At 31.4% G+C, this 14,181-nt stretch overlaps 1 protein-coding gene across 3 annotated transcripts; it reads right to left on the reverse strand.

Annotated features, from left to right (window-relative positions):
- Positions 1-4,906: 4,906 nt before the first annotated feature.
- LOC113847399 lies at positions 4,907-13,252 on the reverse strand. Of its 3 annotated transcripts, XM_027476490.1 has the most exons (15): positions 12,916-13,213; positions 11,479-11,606; positions 11,151-11,222; positions 10,965-11,078; positions 9,945-10,013; positions 9,786-9,842; positions 8,604-8,657; positions 7,896-7,958; positions 7,704-7,766; positions 7,266-7,430; positions 7,021-7,176; positions 5,927-6,007; positions 5,778-5,839; positions 5,502-5,630; positions 4,908-5,187 (listed from the first exon to the last, which is right to left on the reverse strand). In XM_027476490.1, exons 1-14 carry the CDS (start codon positions 13,088-13,090, stop codon positions 5,582-5,584), a joined length of 1,308 nt encoding a protein of 435 aa, XP_027332291.1. In that variant the 5' UTR covers positions 13,091-13,213; the 3' UTR covers positions 4,908-5,187; positions 5,502-5,581. The 3 variants fall into 3 exon arrangements, with proteins under 3 accessions (XP_027332292.1, XP_027332293.1, XP_027332291.1); XM_027476491.1 differs by lacking the exons at positions 5,778-5,839; positions 5,927-6,007 and having other exon boundaries at positions 4,907-5,187; positions 12,916-13,248; XM_027476492.1 differs by lacking the exons at positions 5,778-5,839; positions 5,927-6,007 and having other exon boundaries at positions 4,907-5,630; positions 12,916-13,252.
- Between the last annotated feature and the right edge of the window lie 929 nt (positions 13,253-14,181).

Below are 14,181 nucleotides of genomic sequence, written 5' to 3' on the forward strand. Positions count from 1 at the left end.
CCTCTTTTCTTGAAGTGGTTCTTTCAAAGTCGAGGAATAATTTTCACCGCCAATAACTCTCCTTCCCCACAGGAGCTTTTGGTCTGAATGTGTGGATAATACTCATGATTTCTATTTTTTTCCTTTTACTTAAATTTAACTTTGTTTTGAAGAATTCATAGAGGCAACAGTGTTCACAATAGTCAAAAATAAAAAATTGATGCCATATTGCTACTTTAAAAACTTAAACAAAGGTAGAGCACTGTAATAAACATTTTTATCTATAATTGGACAGGGAAATAAAAAGACTGTCTAATTTTTAAAAATATTTTATTTTTCATTTTTACTTTTGATTATAAAATTATTACTTTTTTTTTATCTTTTCTTTTTAAAACTTTATACAAAAATATGAAAAAATATTTTCAATATTTCTTGTATATATAAATCTCTAAAAATAGAATACAAATAAGTTTACAATTTTATAATTAAAGTAAGGGCAGAAAATTTTAAAAATTCAAAAATAAAATATCCGTAAAAAAAATATTTTTTCTACTATCAATATAAGATTGTCAAATTTTATTCACTTCATGTCTCGTCTCAAACCTCACATAATATATCCCTCACCATGTTTTCAGTACGCGAATTATACAGGTACAAGAGTATTCCAACCCTAATACAAAATATATATAAATTAGTAATACTTCAAACATTGCACCAGATTAATATACAGTTAAGAAGAAGAAGAAGAAGAAAAAAAAAGTACACTCCAGCTTTGCCATGACCAAAGAGTAAGATCTAGTTTAAATAAAATCTAAAATTTTGATGACATTGACCTGGTCATTATTAATAACAACCCCATTTCTAAGATTTCATAAAGAACACACCACATATAACCAAGTGATCGATCATCCACATTTTCTTAATCTTAATTTTTACCTTCACTAGTCTTGCATGTTTACAAAAGTAAAATTTTCTATTTTATGATTAAATATCGATGCATTTATAACACATAATTACACAATTCTGTATTAACATGTCAATTGTTGATTTGAATGAGTACAGTAGTTCATTCATTTCTAAGAATTTCTTCAAAAAGATATAAAATTTAATTAGGCTCGCATTACTTCCGTTAGACAATCAAAATCTACTATTTACATGAATGATTAATTCTTATTTAGACATAGTATATGATGGGCATTTAAATCAATATTTTACATGCATGTATAAGGTTGTGGGACTCATGATAGAATAGTACCTAATTTCACATGCAAATAATAACTTGTGTCCTTAAGAGATGACTTGGTATAGTAGCAAACTAATATTTTGTCTAACATATATAAAAGCATTTTTTTTATAAAGATGTGTGTATTTTTAACATCGCATACATATAATATGTCATTGGTAATTTGAATACTTACTAAAATTATAGGTTGGGACTGATTGACATTAGTGTAAGAGCATAGGTACAATAATTTTCTCATTGATTTAATCCAGTGATGGAAATTTTCTCTATTTAACGAATTACACGTTTGATAAAAATTAATGAGAAAAGAAATTAACAAATTAAATACATTTATATAATTTAATAAGGAAAAATAGTTTTTCACTACTACAAATTTATATAGTTTATTTAAACTTAGAAATGAAGGACTATAATTTTATATTTCGTATAGTTTTGTACCAAAGGGCAAAGTAATTTGAATTAATGCAAGTAAATACTTCGAGGTTACACAAGTTCTAGTGATGGTTTTGTCCAATGATTTGGACTTTATAACTGGATACCCTTTAATTGTAATCCTTAACAAGAAATGAAAATAGAAAAAGTGTAAAATAAAACAAAACAAAGATGATTAAGTTCTCTGGTTTTGTCCAATGGAACAGAAAACTTACATTCTCCTTCTACAACAGTTTTCCCATTGAAGTGAACACTTCTTGGAAAAAGAAGTTTGCAGGTCAAAGAAATTGAGCATAATAATCTAATAATTAAGTTACAGCTGCAACTATGAAAATCCAACTTTCCAAGTGAAATAATTCTCTTTCCTTACATATATGAAAATCTTATACACATAGAACACTAGTTTAGAAAGAAGAATAATAGAACCGAAAGCAAAGCAACCATTTATTAGAAAGGAAAATAATTTATAGCACTATTTCTTAGTGCAGAAGCACGAGCTAAATATTTTTTTTTTATCTTAATACAAAGTTAATCAGGTGTGAAAAAGAACATTAATAAAAATGAAAATTGAATTGGAAAAATGATAACAGAATTAAGGTCATGATTGATCTACTTCTGAATTTGAGTATTGATTATTTGTACCAATAAATATCAATCATTGTATATACTAAAAATCACAGCATAAATGAACTGAAACCAATATTATCATAATAAAGTTAGTCCAATTTAGAAAGTTTGATGAGAATCAAAAGGGAGGATTCATTTGGTGACGTGGTTGTGAGGTGGGTAATTTTTGTTAGGTGAACCACATTTGCCAAATTAAGTACGTAACTCTATCGATTACCCATCAACTTTAATCTTCTACGCAGTTGAATTCTCAAAGAAAGAGATCTTTTGCACATTCCCATAAGTCAAAATCAGCTAAACAAGTCCCTTCCTCAGTTACAAAAAAGGTGCAGGGTATCACAATTTATCACAATATTATTATTATTATTGGCTTAAAGTTGGATTTGATCTCCATTCAATGTAAGACAGCTTCCCTTTGTGTACTTTTCTGTTGATGGAAAACTTTTGAATAAAAAATTATTTTATTCCTAGAGAACCAAATAATGAATTACACACTGTAACAAGTTCAAAATGGTCCATTTTTTTTTTATATAAAAACTTTTGAAAAGAATTACCTAAATATAGGAAATTTAAAAAATCGTCGGGTGGCAGAAAAATAAATTTACATGAAAGGTCGCCCAATGATAAATTATACCAAAAAAAATTATGAGAGTAAAAATTGTCATTGGTAAATTTTTTTAAAAATAATTAAAAATAAGTCTTAAAATTGACACTGACAATTTTTTTAAAATATTAATTATGTTTACTTATTATATTATAATATTAATATTATAAAATTGCTAACATCAAAATTTCAGTATTTAATCACATTATTATATTCTTTTAATTATATTAATTCTTATTAACAAAAACATAATTGTCCTATACTTATTATTTTTTACATCTATTATTATTATTTTAACACTATACAATGGCTAAATATTAAAATTTCAGTATTTAATCACATTATTATATCTTTTTTAATTATATTAATTCTTATTAAAATTAATTAACAAAATAAAAAAATATCCTATACTAATTATTTATTACGTTTACTTTGTCTAAAATGATTATCTTTATTTTATACAAATATTATAATTTCATGATTTAATAAAATTATTATATATTTTTATTTTTAATATTTCTTAATGACTGGAATTAAAAAAAACAAAAAATGTCCTATACTTATTATTTATTGCGTTTACTAATATTGTTATTATTTTTATATTATACAATTGCTAATATTAAAATTTCAATATTAATAAAATTATTGTATTTTCTTTTCATTATATTTATTTTTAATAAAAGTAATTAACAAAGTAAAAGAAATACTAAATTAAAATAAATTGCATTAATTAAAAAATAAATAAAATAAAAATAAATTAAAAAATTATAATTAATCAAACTAAATTGCATTAATTAAAAAATAAATATTTACTTACATTTTGAGTTCAAATAAGATATGAAATATACCTGTACGATTCCATAATTGCATCTCAAATTATTTTGATAAATTTTTAATAAGAAAAAGTTTTTCAGAAAACTTTTGTAACTCTCTAAAAAGTTTATATAATTTTTTTTCTCCCTTTTTGGCCTTCTTCCTTGACCTTCTTTCCCATTTTTTCCCCTACTTCCCTCTCCTATCCATGCATAAAGGAGTGATCCAGGTCATATTTATAGCCACACACACTCCAGTGGCGATTTTTCATCGAAACCTTCAAGTCCATCTTCCATTAAAGCCACGTAAACACGTTTTTATGCTGGTAAAAGTTGTCACCGTTGATTTTACAGTGACAGGACATGTTTTTCCAAAGCAACAGAGTTTTAGGAAGAAAAAAAAGTCAATAAAAGTCGCCAATGGCAATGTTTCAAAAGTCTCTGCAGCAACCATTGTTCATGACAGCTTCATATCGGACACAGCAAAAATCATCAAGTGATAATTTTAGAAGAATCTCTACAACTGCTCCGACCACTGTTTATGCTAACTTTGTGTCAACCATGGCAAAAATCGCAAGTGACAATTTTTTTTTTCAGAGACCGTATTCCTATAATTTTGTAAACAATCCCATATTCGGGTAATTTTCCAACTTAAATCCCATATTAAAATGAAAAATTCCCAAAATTACTGACATCCCAAGAACAAAAATGAATTTTAAGCTTTTACCAATTATATATTTGATCTTGTATTTATCCATATGCATATTACAATGAGAATATATCCATGCACCATTCATTTAGATGTGTGCATTAAACACTAGTATATAACTAGTCTAAGAAATATTGATTTTTTGTTCCACGAAGAGTTTCTACTTTAGTTACGATGAGCTAGAGTGGACTAGAAAAGTGAATTACATCGATGTGAATGAGATTATTCTCTTAATGTTTTTTCTTTATTTTCTAATTCATTCTCAAGCTTTTACATAATGGTGGCCATGAAAGGCAACAGTTCTATAACCATCCCTAGTTTGGATTCTTGAGACATTATTTTATTTTAAATTCGACTACAATTGGACCCCTGGACTTCTAATTCTTGAAATTGAATTTATGAAAGTTAGATTATTGATTGACAGCATATGTCTGCCACCTCGATTTGAATTTACAAAATTACGAATGCGCTTTGTATTGTCAATTGTGAACCAAGAATAAAGATTAAGACCTACTCAGGTGCTAGCATAGTATTAAAGGTTTGGACAGTTGAACACCACATCATGGTAACAGAGTGAGAAAATGTGATACAGTGATAAACACATTCTTAAAGGCTACGCTATAAGTCTATACATGACAGGGGGAATCTTAACTCTTGCAGACCAAAAGGCTGCATTTTGGTGATGGAATCTTTAAGCAAGGCTAAGATTGCAAAGGGAGCCAGCTTCTCAGCTTAAAGAATATTCTTCCCATAGTGAATTAGAGCTCCCTTTTTCCGTTCCCTGAGAAAAATGTTTAACTAATCAGGGTTTATGCATTTTTAAGATCAAATAAGAACATTGAGGATGTTCAGTTCAGTACTCAATGAACGGCACATTTGACAGCTAAAGATCGGAAACAATCCATGATGACAAAGGTGCTTACTCTATTAACATTTGCAACGTAAATCCTACCAGAGAAGTACATGAAGATGCGTAACATAGGGCCAATGTCAAAGAAATCAAGGCATGACTCATGACACATGCCACATAAAATAACAGAAGATGAAAACATCACATGCATAAAGCTATCCTGAGCCAACGATAGAAAAGGATACCTATATACATCATGCGAAAAATCAAGCAGGAACCAACTGCATGCTATCTACTTGTCTGGATGCCGTCGTTTAGCTTTACGTCATGCACGGTGGGTGTTCCCATTCTGATCAGGTTTCTTCACCTTTTTGCTGCAGCAGACAAAATTTTATATTTATATACATATAAAAGGTGTGGGGGGGAGGAGGGGGAGTAACCATGAAGTTCCGTTCAAACCAGACAAACTAACAAAAAACAAATTCTGCGTATGAATTTAGTTGGAGAAATTTCAGACTGACCAGAATATGGCAAAGAAAACTCTGGCCAGCAAAATAATAGGTAAGGCTAAAAGTGCGGAGGCCTGGTAATTGAGACTGCTAGTCAAATCACCTGATTATTATATTAATTTAATTATTAGCCAAGGCACATAAAATCATTTGATACGTACTGCAAACCATTCCAACTCTTCAGTCGCAAGATGTCTAGTAAGCTCGTGTCTTTCTAGTGTCTCCTGGACAATAGCTTGGACCTTAACAGCAAAAGGAAATTTAAACACACAAAGTGCAATGCAGCAGGATTTATATCAAAACCATACTTTCTTCAGCATTTCTTGATTAAAAAGTAATAAAGAAGTTAACAAAACTCTACAATACTGTAGAGGTTTTAAGAAACTAGTAACCCATATTCAGGAACTAACATGAGCTGCACTCATGCACTGCCAGAGAAATAAAATCCTAGTTACATACTGCACTATAGCAAACAAAATGAAATTTAAATAAATTTGCCTCAATCAATATAACCGAACTCCACAGTAAAGCATATCAACAGATAGGAGTCTAGAAAACAACATACATGAGCAGAAGCCCAACAGGCCCTCTTACACCAACAAAGAAAAAAGGGTGTTGCAACAATATCAATTTGGCTTTGATAAAATTCCCTATCTATGACTAGATGAACAACCGATTGCAGGAAAAGAATATACTTTCAATTATCTTATATGTAGATACAGTCCAAAACAAAGAAAAGGTGTAGACTTCTTACTCAAACAATTCTAAACAAAAAGAGAAAAGGTATATAAGGAACATAGGATCTATTTGCTTTGAGAAAAGGTTTTCTGTTTTCATTTCCTGTTTCTCAAATAATTACAAAAATGTCCAGAAAAAATCTTTGAAAACAAGAAACAAAGTGAAAACAAGGTGTTCTTTTGTTCATTATTTGTGAAAACAGGAAAATAAAACATAACATTTTCTCATTCCAAATAAGCCCGTACTTTCTCTATTGTCTAATAATAATAGTCTTTAAATCAATAAGACAGCAGTTCATATAATCATAACTGACAAAATTAATGACTATTCAAAATACTGTGTTAGTTCTCATTTACACTTCTAAAAGGACAGATCAGCGGATCCTCTTAACAGACACAACTATTTCTCTCCACCCAAGTATATAATCATACATGTATTCATATCAGTAATAATTAAAGCCAAAATGAAAAAGGGTATGCAAAACTTTTTGTCATGGGCAACAGAAAGTCTGCCATACCTGACGATGATATATAGCGGCTGATTCTAAGAACTTCCCATAAGAATGAACAACCTTCTTTGTGTAGGGCTTCAAAGCCACCTGTACTTTATCTAGATGAGGTCTAGCTGCAACTGCAACCTGATCAATGTATGGCTTGCTAAACTTCTTAGCCTCCTGGAAACAAGTATAGAATACATTAAGGTTAAAATCACCAGTCACCACCGCAAAGAAACACCCTAAGGATGAAGGACTGCAATATATACCTGATAATAAGGATCTACAAATTCTTGTGCCTTGTTTAAGTGAGGAGCAATTGCATTTTTTGATGCCTCATAAACCTCAACAGTTTTTGCAGTAAAAAATTGCAGTTGAGGTTCAGCACTTCTTTTTGCCACTAGCCACTGCTCTTTTACAGCCGGTATCCATTTCTTCAAGTAAAGAACAAGAGTTAGAAAGACTAAAATCCAATTCCCTGGTTGCCAGGGTAGTTAATATCAGAGTAAGGGTTCAAAACAGAAGTTTGAAGCAAAATTACATTCTAGTCATATAGCATGCAAACTGCAGTAAAGGCTACTATCAAATTAATAATGATCTGCTTAAAAATCCGTGCCATTAGTTTATTCATCGGTCCAAAACTCCCACAAAATCATTCCGATACAGCAGATAAAAAATCTGAAAAATATTAATAGAATAAATCTTACAATTTTAATTGTTTCCAGATGAGGTTCAGCCCACTTTCCAGCTTGTGCCTTTTTCTCCAAGGCCTAGAATAAATAGGAAGGACATTAAAATACAGATGCCATTAGGACATTTTAAAGAAAACCTGTGATCTATGATCAATTAATAGTCATACAAAGAAATAAATAAGAAAGATTGATAACCAAATAGAGTACCTTCTGAGTAATCACCTCAAAAGCAGGTTTTCCATGTTCATTCCAATGAGCCTCAATGAAAGTCTAGGAAAAAACAAAACATTTAACACACAGGAAGAAGTGTTCTAACAAACGTCATCCAGGATATAAAATGAACTCACTGATGTAGGAAAGAGGCCTGGGGTCATATGCACTCAAGAGAAGTCCAGAAAGAAAAGGATGGGTAAAGAGATTTTGTACACAACCAATAGACTGCTACTCTTCCAATTAAAAATAAGGGAATATAAATGAAAAGCTTTTGTTAGTACAAAAATCTAACTATTACAGCTATCAAAGTTCATTTATATAGTATTGAAATTTGAAAAACAAACTCAAAACATATCCAAGCACATATAGATAATCCCAGCCATCTATACAGTAGCTTGAAGAAAAAGAAACTGAAGTTGTCCTACCAAGTTTAGTCCACTAAATGAATCAATTACTGCTACTGTACGTGAGCTTTGTCAGAAACAAAATTTTCAAAAACGAAATCATTTTATGTTTCAATGGTTTCTCTTCTAAAGGTTTCATAGGTCTTCCTCTATTCTTTTTAATGGGATTAGTTTGAAGAAAAATAGGCAGGCTATATTTTTCCCTAGTGCACCATGAATAGCAATCTTGCTATATTAGCAATGCCAAAGAGACTCGTATATGCTTTTTCCCAATGCTCTACTATAATGTATTTCTCACCTTACTGCGGATGAAATGTACAGCAAGCCAAGGTGGAAGCCAAGCATCATGAACCTGATTGTTAATGTCAATATGCAACAGTTAGATGCCAAATTCACATCATTAGGATGGTTTATATAATCAGAAGTCATCAGAGAAACAAGACACACTTTTTTAAATCTCATCAGTATAATAGCAATACACAATGCTACTTACAAAACCAAAATGAAACTTTGATTAAGCCAACAAGTGCTGTGTTTTGGAGTGGCTTTTTAGTTTAGTTATTGTGTGCATTTAAATTTAGGATAGAAACCAATGTCACAAAATATAACAATTGGCCGAAGGCCCAAAATATAATTTCATATTTGGTTAGTCAGGCTAATAAATCTCATCACCTTTATATTCATATCATACACCCATCAAAAAGACCAAATGTAAAATCATCTAAACTTGTGAAACTCCAAATAGCAAGCCACATCTTCCATCATTTCCTAATGAAAATGTTAAATCTTCAACATTAGTATATAATAAGATTTTAAAATGCCCAATCATTCATTTCTCTCATTGGTGTAACAGCTGCAAACAAAAACAAAAACAAAATTCTGGTTTCGCTATCAGACTAGTCTAAACTCTTAGAGTTTGAGACCTTCTACCAGTTTTTCAGACAGGCTTTTTATTTATCATAAACAATTGAACCTAGGCTGCCTCAAACCTATCCACTTAGACTGGTAATCCATCTTCAATATTATTGTGTACTTCCAGGAGCATATGAGAATGAATTAAACTTTTGGGCTCTTAAATGCCGTAATAAAACTTCTAACACTTTTTAATCCTAATATTAAATATTTTTCATCAGTCAAACTTCCCAAGAATATATCTAGAAATTAAAATTCCCTGGAAAAAGCAAGCTGATTCTAGTCTGACATAATTTTATATGCTGGCATATATTTCATCATGTCATTATGTTGACTTTCCAACAATTTTTCTATGATACTTCAGCTACATAGATGAACTATTGACACTCATGCTAGGTTTCCGTAACAAAAAGCACACAGAATCAAAACCATTTCTTCAATTTCAGAATGAAAGCAGTGTTCACAAATGAACCTAGACTAGACTACATCATAGGTATCCAACAGGATGTCAAAATTTGCAAATATGTATAAAAGATAAATTGGTTTAGAAATTCAACTCTATCATTACCTCAATTAGCTCTTTTGTTCTGGATGTTGCCTCAAACTTCGCCTTCAACATTTCTTCCTAAACAAGAGTAGTAGGAACGGTATGGAGTAGAGTGACATCCATCAAAATCATTATCAAGCATCTTGCATGCCAAAGAGAAGAAAAAAAAAATACACATACCTCTGCAGCCTTAACAGCACTTTCAGTTTTACGAATTTTTGTCTTTTGCTTGTCATTTATCCTTTCAAGCTGTGGAGAATGCATTACTCAATTCATCAAATCACAGTCAAAGAAATTATGCTTTGGTAATTAAAATTCACACTAGTACCAGCAATTTTTTTTCTTCTTGGAAAAAATTGATAATGTGAGGATTACTAAAGAACATGCACCAATCAAAGAATGACACAGAGCTACTATCCAGAAAAGGATAATAAATAGATAATAAATAAATCATGCAGCTTTAAAAAGATACCATGATGCTACTCAGTTCTGACAAGTTCAATTCCAATTCCTAACCATTACTAAAAGGATGCAAATTTATATTAAGAACATTTCATTTTTCACATTGCACCATTTTGTGTCCACACTTCACCTAAAATGTAATTCCTGTAGACATTAAATAAGAACATTCATTCTACAAGCAAGACATAAAACCATTTCATAATGTAGCAAGGACATAACCCAAACCTATTACATCAATGAGGCCCTAATCCCCTACCTACCACTACAACTTAGAACAACAACATTGTAGGATAACTTTCCCCTCCTATCCATCAAGTTTTACTATTGAACATTACCATGCTCTAATATTATGCTACAGGATGCACAATAAATGTTTCAGTCACTAGATCTATAATGACCAGCAACATGCCTCACATCTTGACATAACCCAAAGTAGTCACCAACTCACAAATTATATCCCAACTCCCAAGTGTTTTGAACTAAAGGCATCCCTATAATAGTTACACACTTACACTTACTTTTCTCTTTTCCACAGTGCCATAAACCCTTATGTGGAGACTCTTGACCAAAATAACTAAATAGTAAATAATAGAAACAACAAAAAAATGACATTTTATATTTTCAAAGATTAAAATGACATTTTGGTAATTTCAAGAAGTAAATTAATTGCTGATTGTAATTTCAATACTAATTTGGTGTATTACTAAAAAAAAAAAAAAAAAAAAAAAAAAAACTTACATCCTCTTTCTTTGAGTTTAAGTCATGAATCTTTTTCTCTGCTTCAGTTATACGGGCTTCCAAAGCCACTTTCTCCTTGTTCTGTTTATCTAGTTCCCCTTTAAGCTTGTCCACCTACATAAGGATTTTCAAAGTAGGAACAAAAGATTCATAATCATTACATCTTGTATATAATCCACAACTAACCTGTGTTTGTAGTTCACCAGCACGTGCATGAGCCTTTCCAACCTGCTCCTCAGCATCCAATGCCCCTTTTTTCTGGGAGGAAAAACATGACTCGGAAGAAGTTAGTTTTGAAGGGTCTTCTTAAGATACAATGAACAGAAGAGTATGTGACTCCAATTTTAGTAATTTTTCATAATGCTCTGGGTGTAACAGAATGAAAATAGTACACTACCCTCAATTGAATTCTTTGACACGAGACATGGCAATTCATAGATTTAATGAGATAAGATGAAAATGGAAAACATAATTTTGAAAAATGTATTCCACAAGTTCAGTCCCAACACCTCACCTCAAGAGAAGCAATCTCATTCTGCAAGGAATCAATTGTACTAAGCCGATCTTGAATGATTTTTTCCCTTTCTGCTATAACTTCATCCTTCATCTTCACTTCCATGGATTTTTCACTGACTTTAGATTCTTCAAATAAAATTAGGCACAAACACGTCATACACAAGCATTAAACAAAACCTCATCTACAAATGCAAAAAAGTAAATAAATAGCGGGTGCAGAAGTCCCATTGAATTTGAACCATTAGCTATGCATAGGAACAATGTAAAAAGTGGTTTGTTTGGAGATCAATCAACACAAACCCTGGGTAGCATCAGTACCAATTATTCCAAACAAGCATCAAGTATAAATAGACATATTCAAACCAGAACTAAGAGTCTAGAGAAATTCAGCAGATATAGTGGCATATAAAAAAAGTAAACAAAAACCAGGAATTTTAAGTGTGATTCTGTGCTCATGTATTTTCATTTGACTGCAAATGACAATCAGGAGACCATAAATGGACCCCTGTTGTAGCCTCTGACCTCATCTTCAAAAAATAACAATACTAGATTCACATGCGTCACAGTGAAAGAGAACAAGCATAGATAGCGACATCCAAGAAGCCTCAAAAAATGCCATAGGCTTACCAACATATCCTAACAAGGTTTTACTTGCACGCGGACTAAAGATCAAAACAACAGGATACGATTCAACAAAGAGCAACAACCATAACTTAAAGTTCATCAGATGAATATAAATAATAAAAAAAAACATGGCATACACACACACACACACACTCAATTTGGCCCGATTGAAGTGTCGGGATTCAGAACATTGATAGAGGTTCACCGCTTTCATAACCCGCAGTGGAGTACTACATTAATTCAGTCAACAAAACAACCTCAAAGTGAAACCTCTCAAACATGGGTACTTTCTTCATTGTCAAACATGTCCGTAATCGGTAACTATAGGTAACGACGATCAGTATACGTTGGTATTTATCAAAATTATTTTTTTTTTAAAAATCAAAATTAATTTACAAAAAGAAGAAGTATACGCAGTTTGAAAATGATTCTACATGAAACCAGCTACGGCTTGAAGTATAACTAAATATCCTTAGATACAAGCTAAATCATTTTTCTCCAAAAAAAAAAAATGTCATATTTTTTTTCTTTTCTCTCTCAATTTTCGTGTGCTTATTTTCCATCTAATCAAATCTATTCGTCCTTATTCATGAAATATAGAACGAAAGTTCGTTACTTTCTGAAATTATGAATGTTCTTCATTTATATATTTATAAATAAAAAATTATATTAGCGAAGGTACATGCAACTTTAATTTTTTAAAACGGCCATACTTTCGCATCTCTTTCTCGCATAGAGTGAAATCAAACTCCAGAAAACAAGCTTAAACCGTCTCCAATCAGTGAAATTAAAACCGAGAAAGAGAACGGACCAAGAGTTTGGATCTTGGACTTGAGCCGATCCAACTCGATTTCGAAAACCGAATCAGAAGCATCGAGTGGCGCTACTTCTGGTGGTCCAGCTTCGGACTCAGCCACGAGGCGTGAGAAGAATAGGGCTAAGGAAAAAAGCGTTAAGAGAAGGAAGAGCTTCGGCAGCGCCATCATGAAAATGCACACAACAACAGAGGAATACAAAAGCGTTGTAGAAATGAATGTGAACCACAAAGGAGAGAGAGAGAGAGAGAGAGGTAAGTAACGGTGAGAGGGTATGTGTGTTATGATGAAGTGTTCGTTGCTTTTTCAGAACGTTGTCGACGTGTTGTAAGCAGCAGAGAGGGATTGTTGATTTTGATTTTGCAGTGTGAGGAGTTAAGTGTTGCGTGTGTGTGTGTGTGAAACTGTGAGGGGGAAAGGGAATGAAAATGATGCACGTGGCAAGCGAGGGCGATAATTAAAAATCTGGTGTTTGATTTGGTTGGGGGTGGATACGTAATTGAAATCCTCAGGGTTGCTGGAAGTGGAGGCTATATTTTCAAAATTCATTACTCGAATTATTAAGGAAAAAAAGATGAAATAAAAAATAGATTATTAAAAAAAGTTTTTATATAAAATAAAAATATTTAAATTAATGATTTAATTAGTCAATCTTATATTTTATAAAAACTATTCAATAATATAAATATTTAAAGTTTACACACACGTTAAATCAACTAATACAAGTAGTAGAAATTTCACTTCATTATCACCCAATGTGTGGCTCAAATGGCCAAATACACATGCCATCGATTGATCTAACACTTCATTGGCTTTCTTAGCCTATTGAGTCTATCAAGCCTTCCAAAATATCTGTGTTCATGATCTTAAGTTATTGCCTCTCTCTTTAAGCTAAGTACTCTCTTTTGGATCATGTCATCTAATTAACATCTTCATCCGTAATAAAAATGTGGATAATGAGTTTGAGTATGAGTGCTTAGGTACCCACAAAATATAAGGATGAATGATAAAGTTGCTATCTACAAGTTTATGGCTATGTTTGGGAGTTAGGTTTAGGAAGAGAGGAGAGGAAAGGGGAAGGAAGAGATTAAAAGGGGTTAATCTTGTTTGGGAGTTACTTAATTAAGAGAGAAAGATTTTGAAAATTTTTCTAAACTCTCCAAAAACTTGTTTTTTGAAATCACTCATTTTGAAGATTTTTTCTCTTCCACTCTTTCATATTATTTTATAAATAAGATTTTTTTAACTTTTTTTAAATATTA

This window comes from Abrus precatorius, unplaced genomic scaffold, assembly GCF_003935025.1.
Source record: "Abrus precatorius isolate BTA unplaced genomic scaffold, Abrus_2018 Scaffold8, whole genome shotgun sequence".
NCBI classification, from domain to species: Eukaryota; Viridiplantae; Streptophyta; class Magnoliopsida; order Fabales; family Fabaceae; genus Abrus; species Abrus precatorius.

Coding starts and splice junctions, on each gene's coding strand:
- LOC113847399 (XM_027476490.1), bottom strand. CDS start 13,090: ATGATGGCGCTGCCGAAGCTCTTCCTTCTCTTAACGCTTTTTTCCTTA. Junction 7,767..7,895: donor TTGAGGTGATTACTCAGAAG/GTACTCTATTTG, acceptor TATTTATTCTAG/GCCTTGGAGAAAAAGGCACA. Junction 7,431..7,703: donor ATCTGGAAACAATTAAAATT/GTAAGATTTATT, acceptor CTTTACTTGAAG/AAATGGATACCGGCTGTAAA.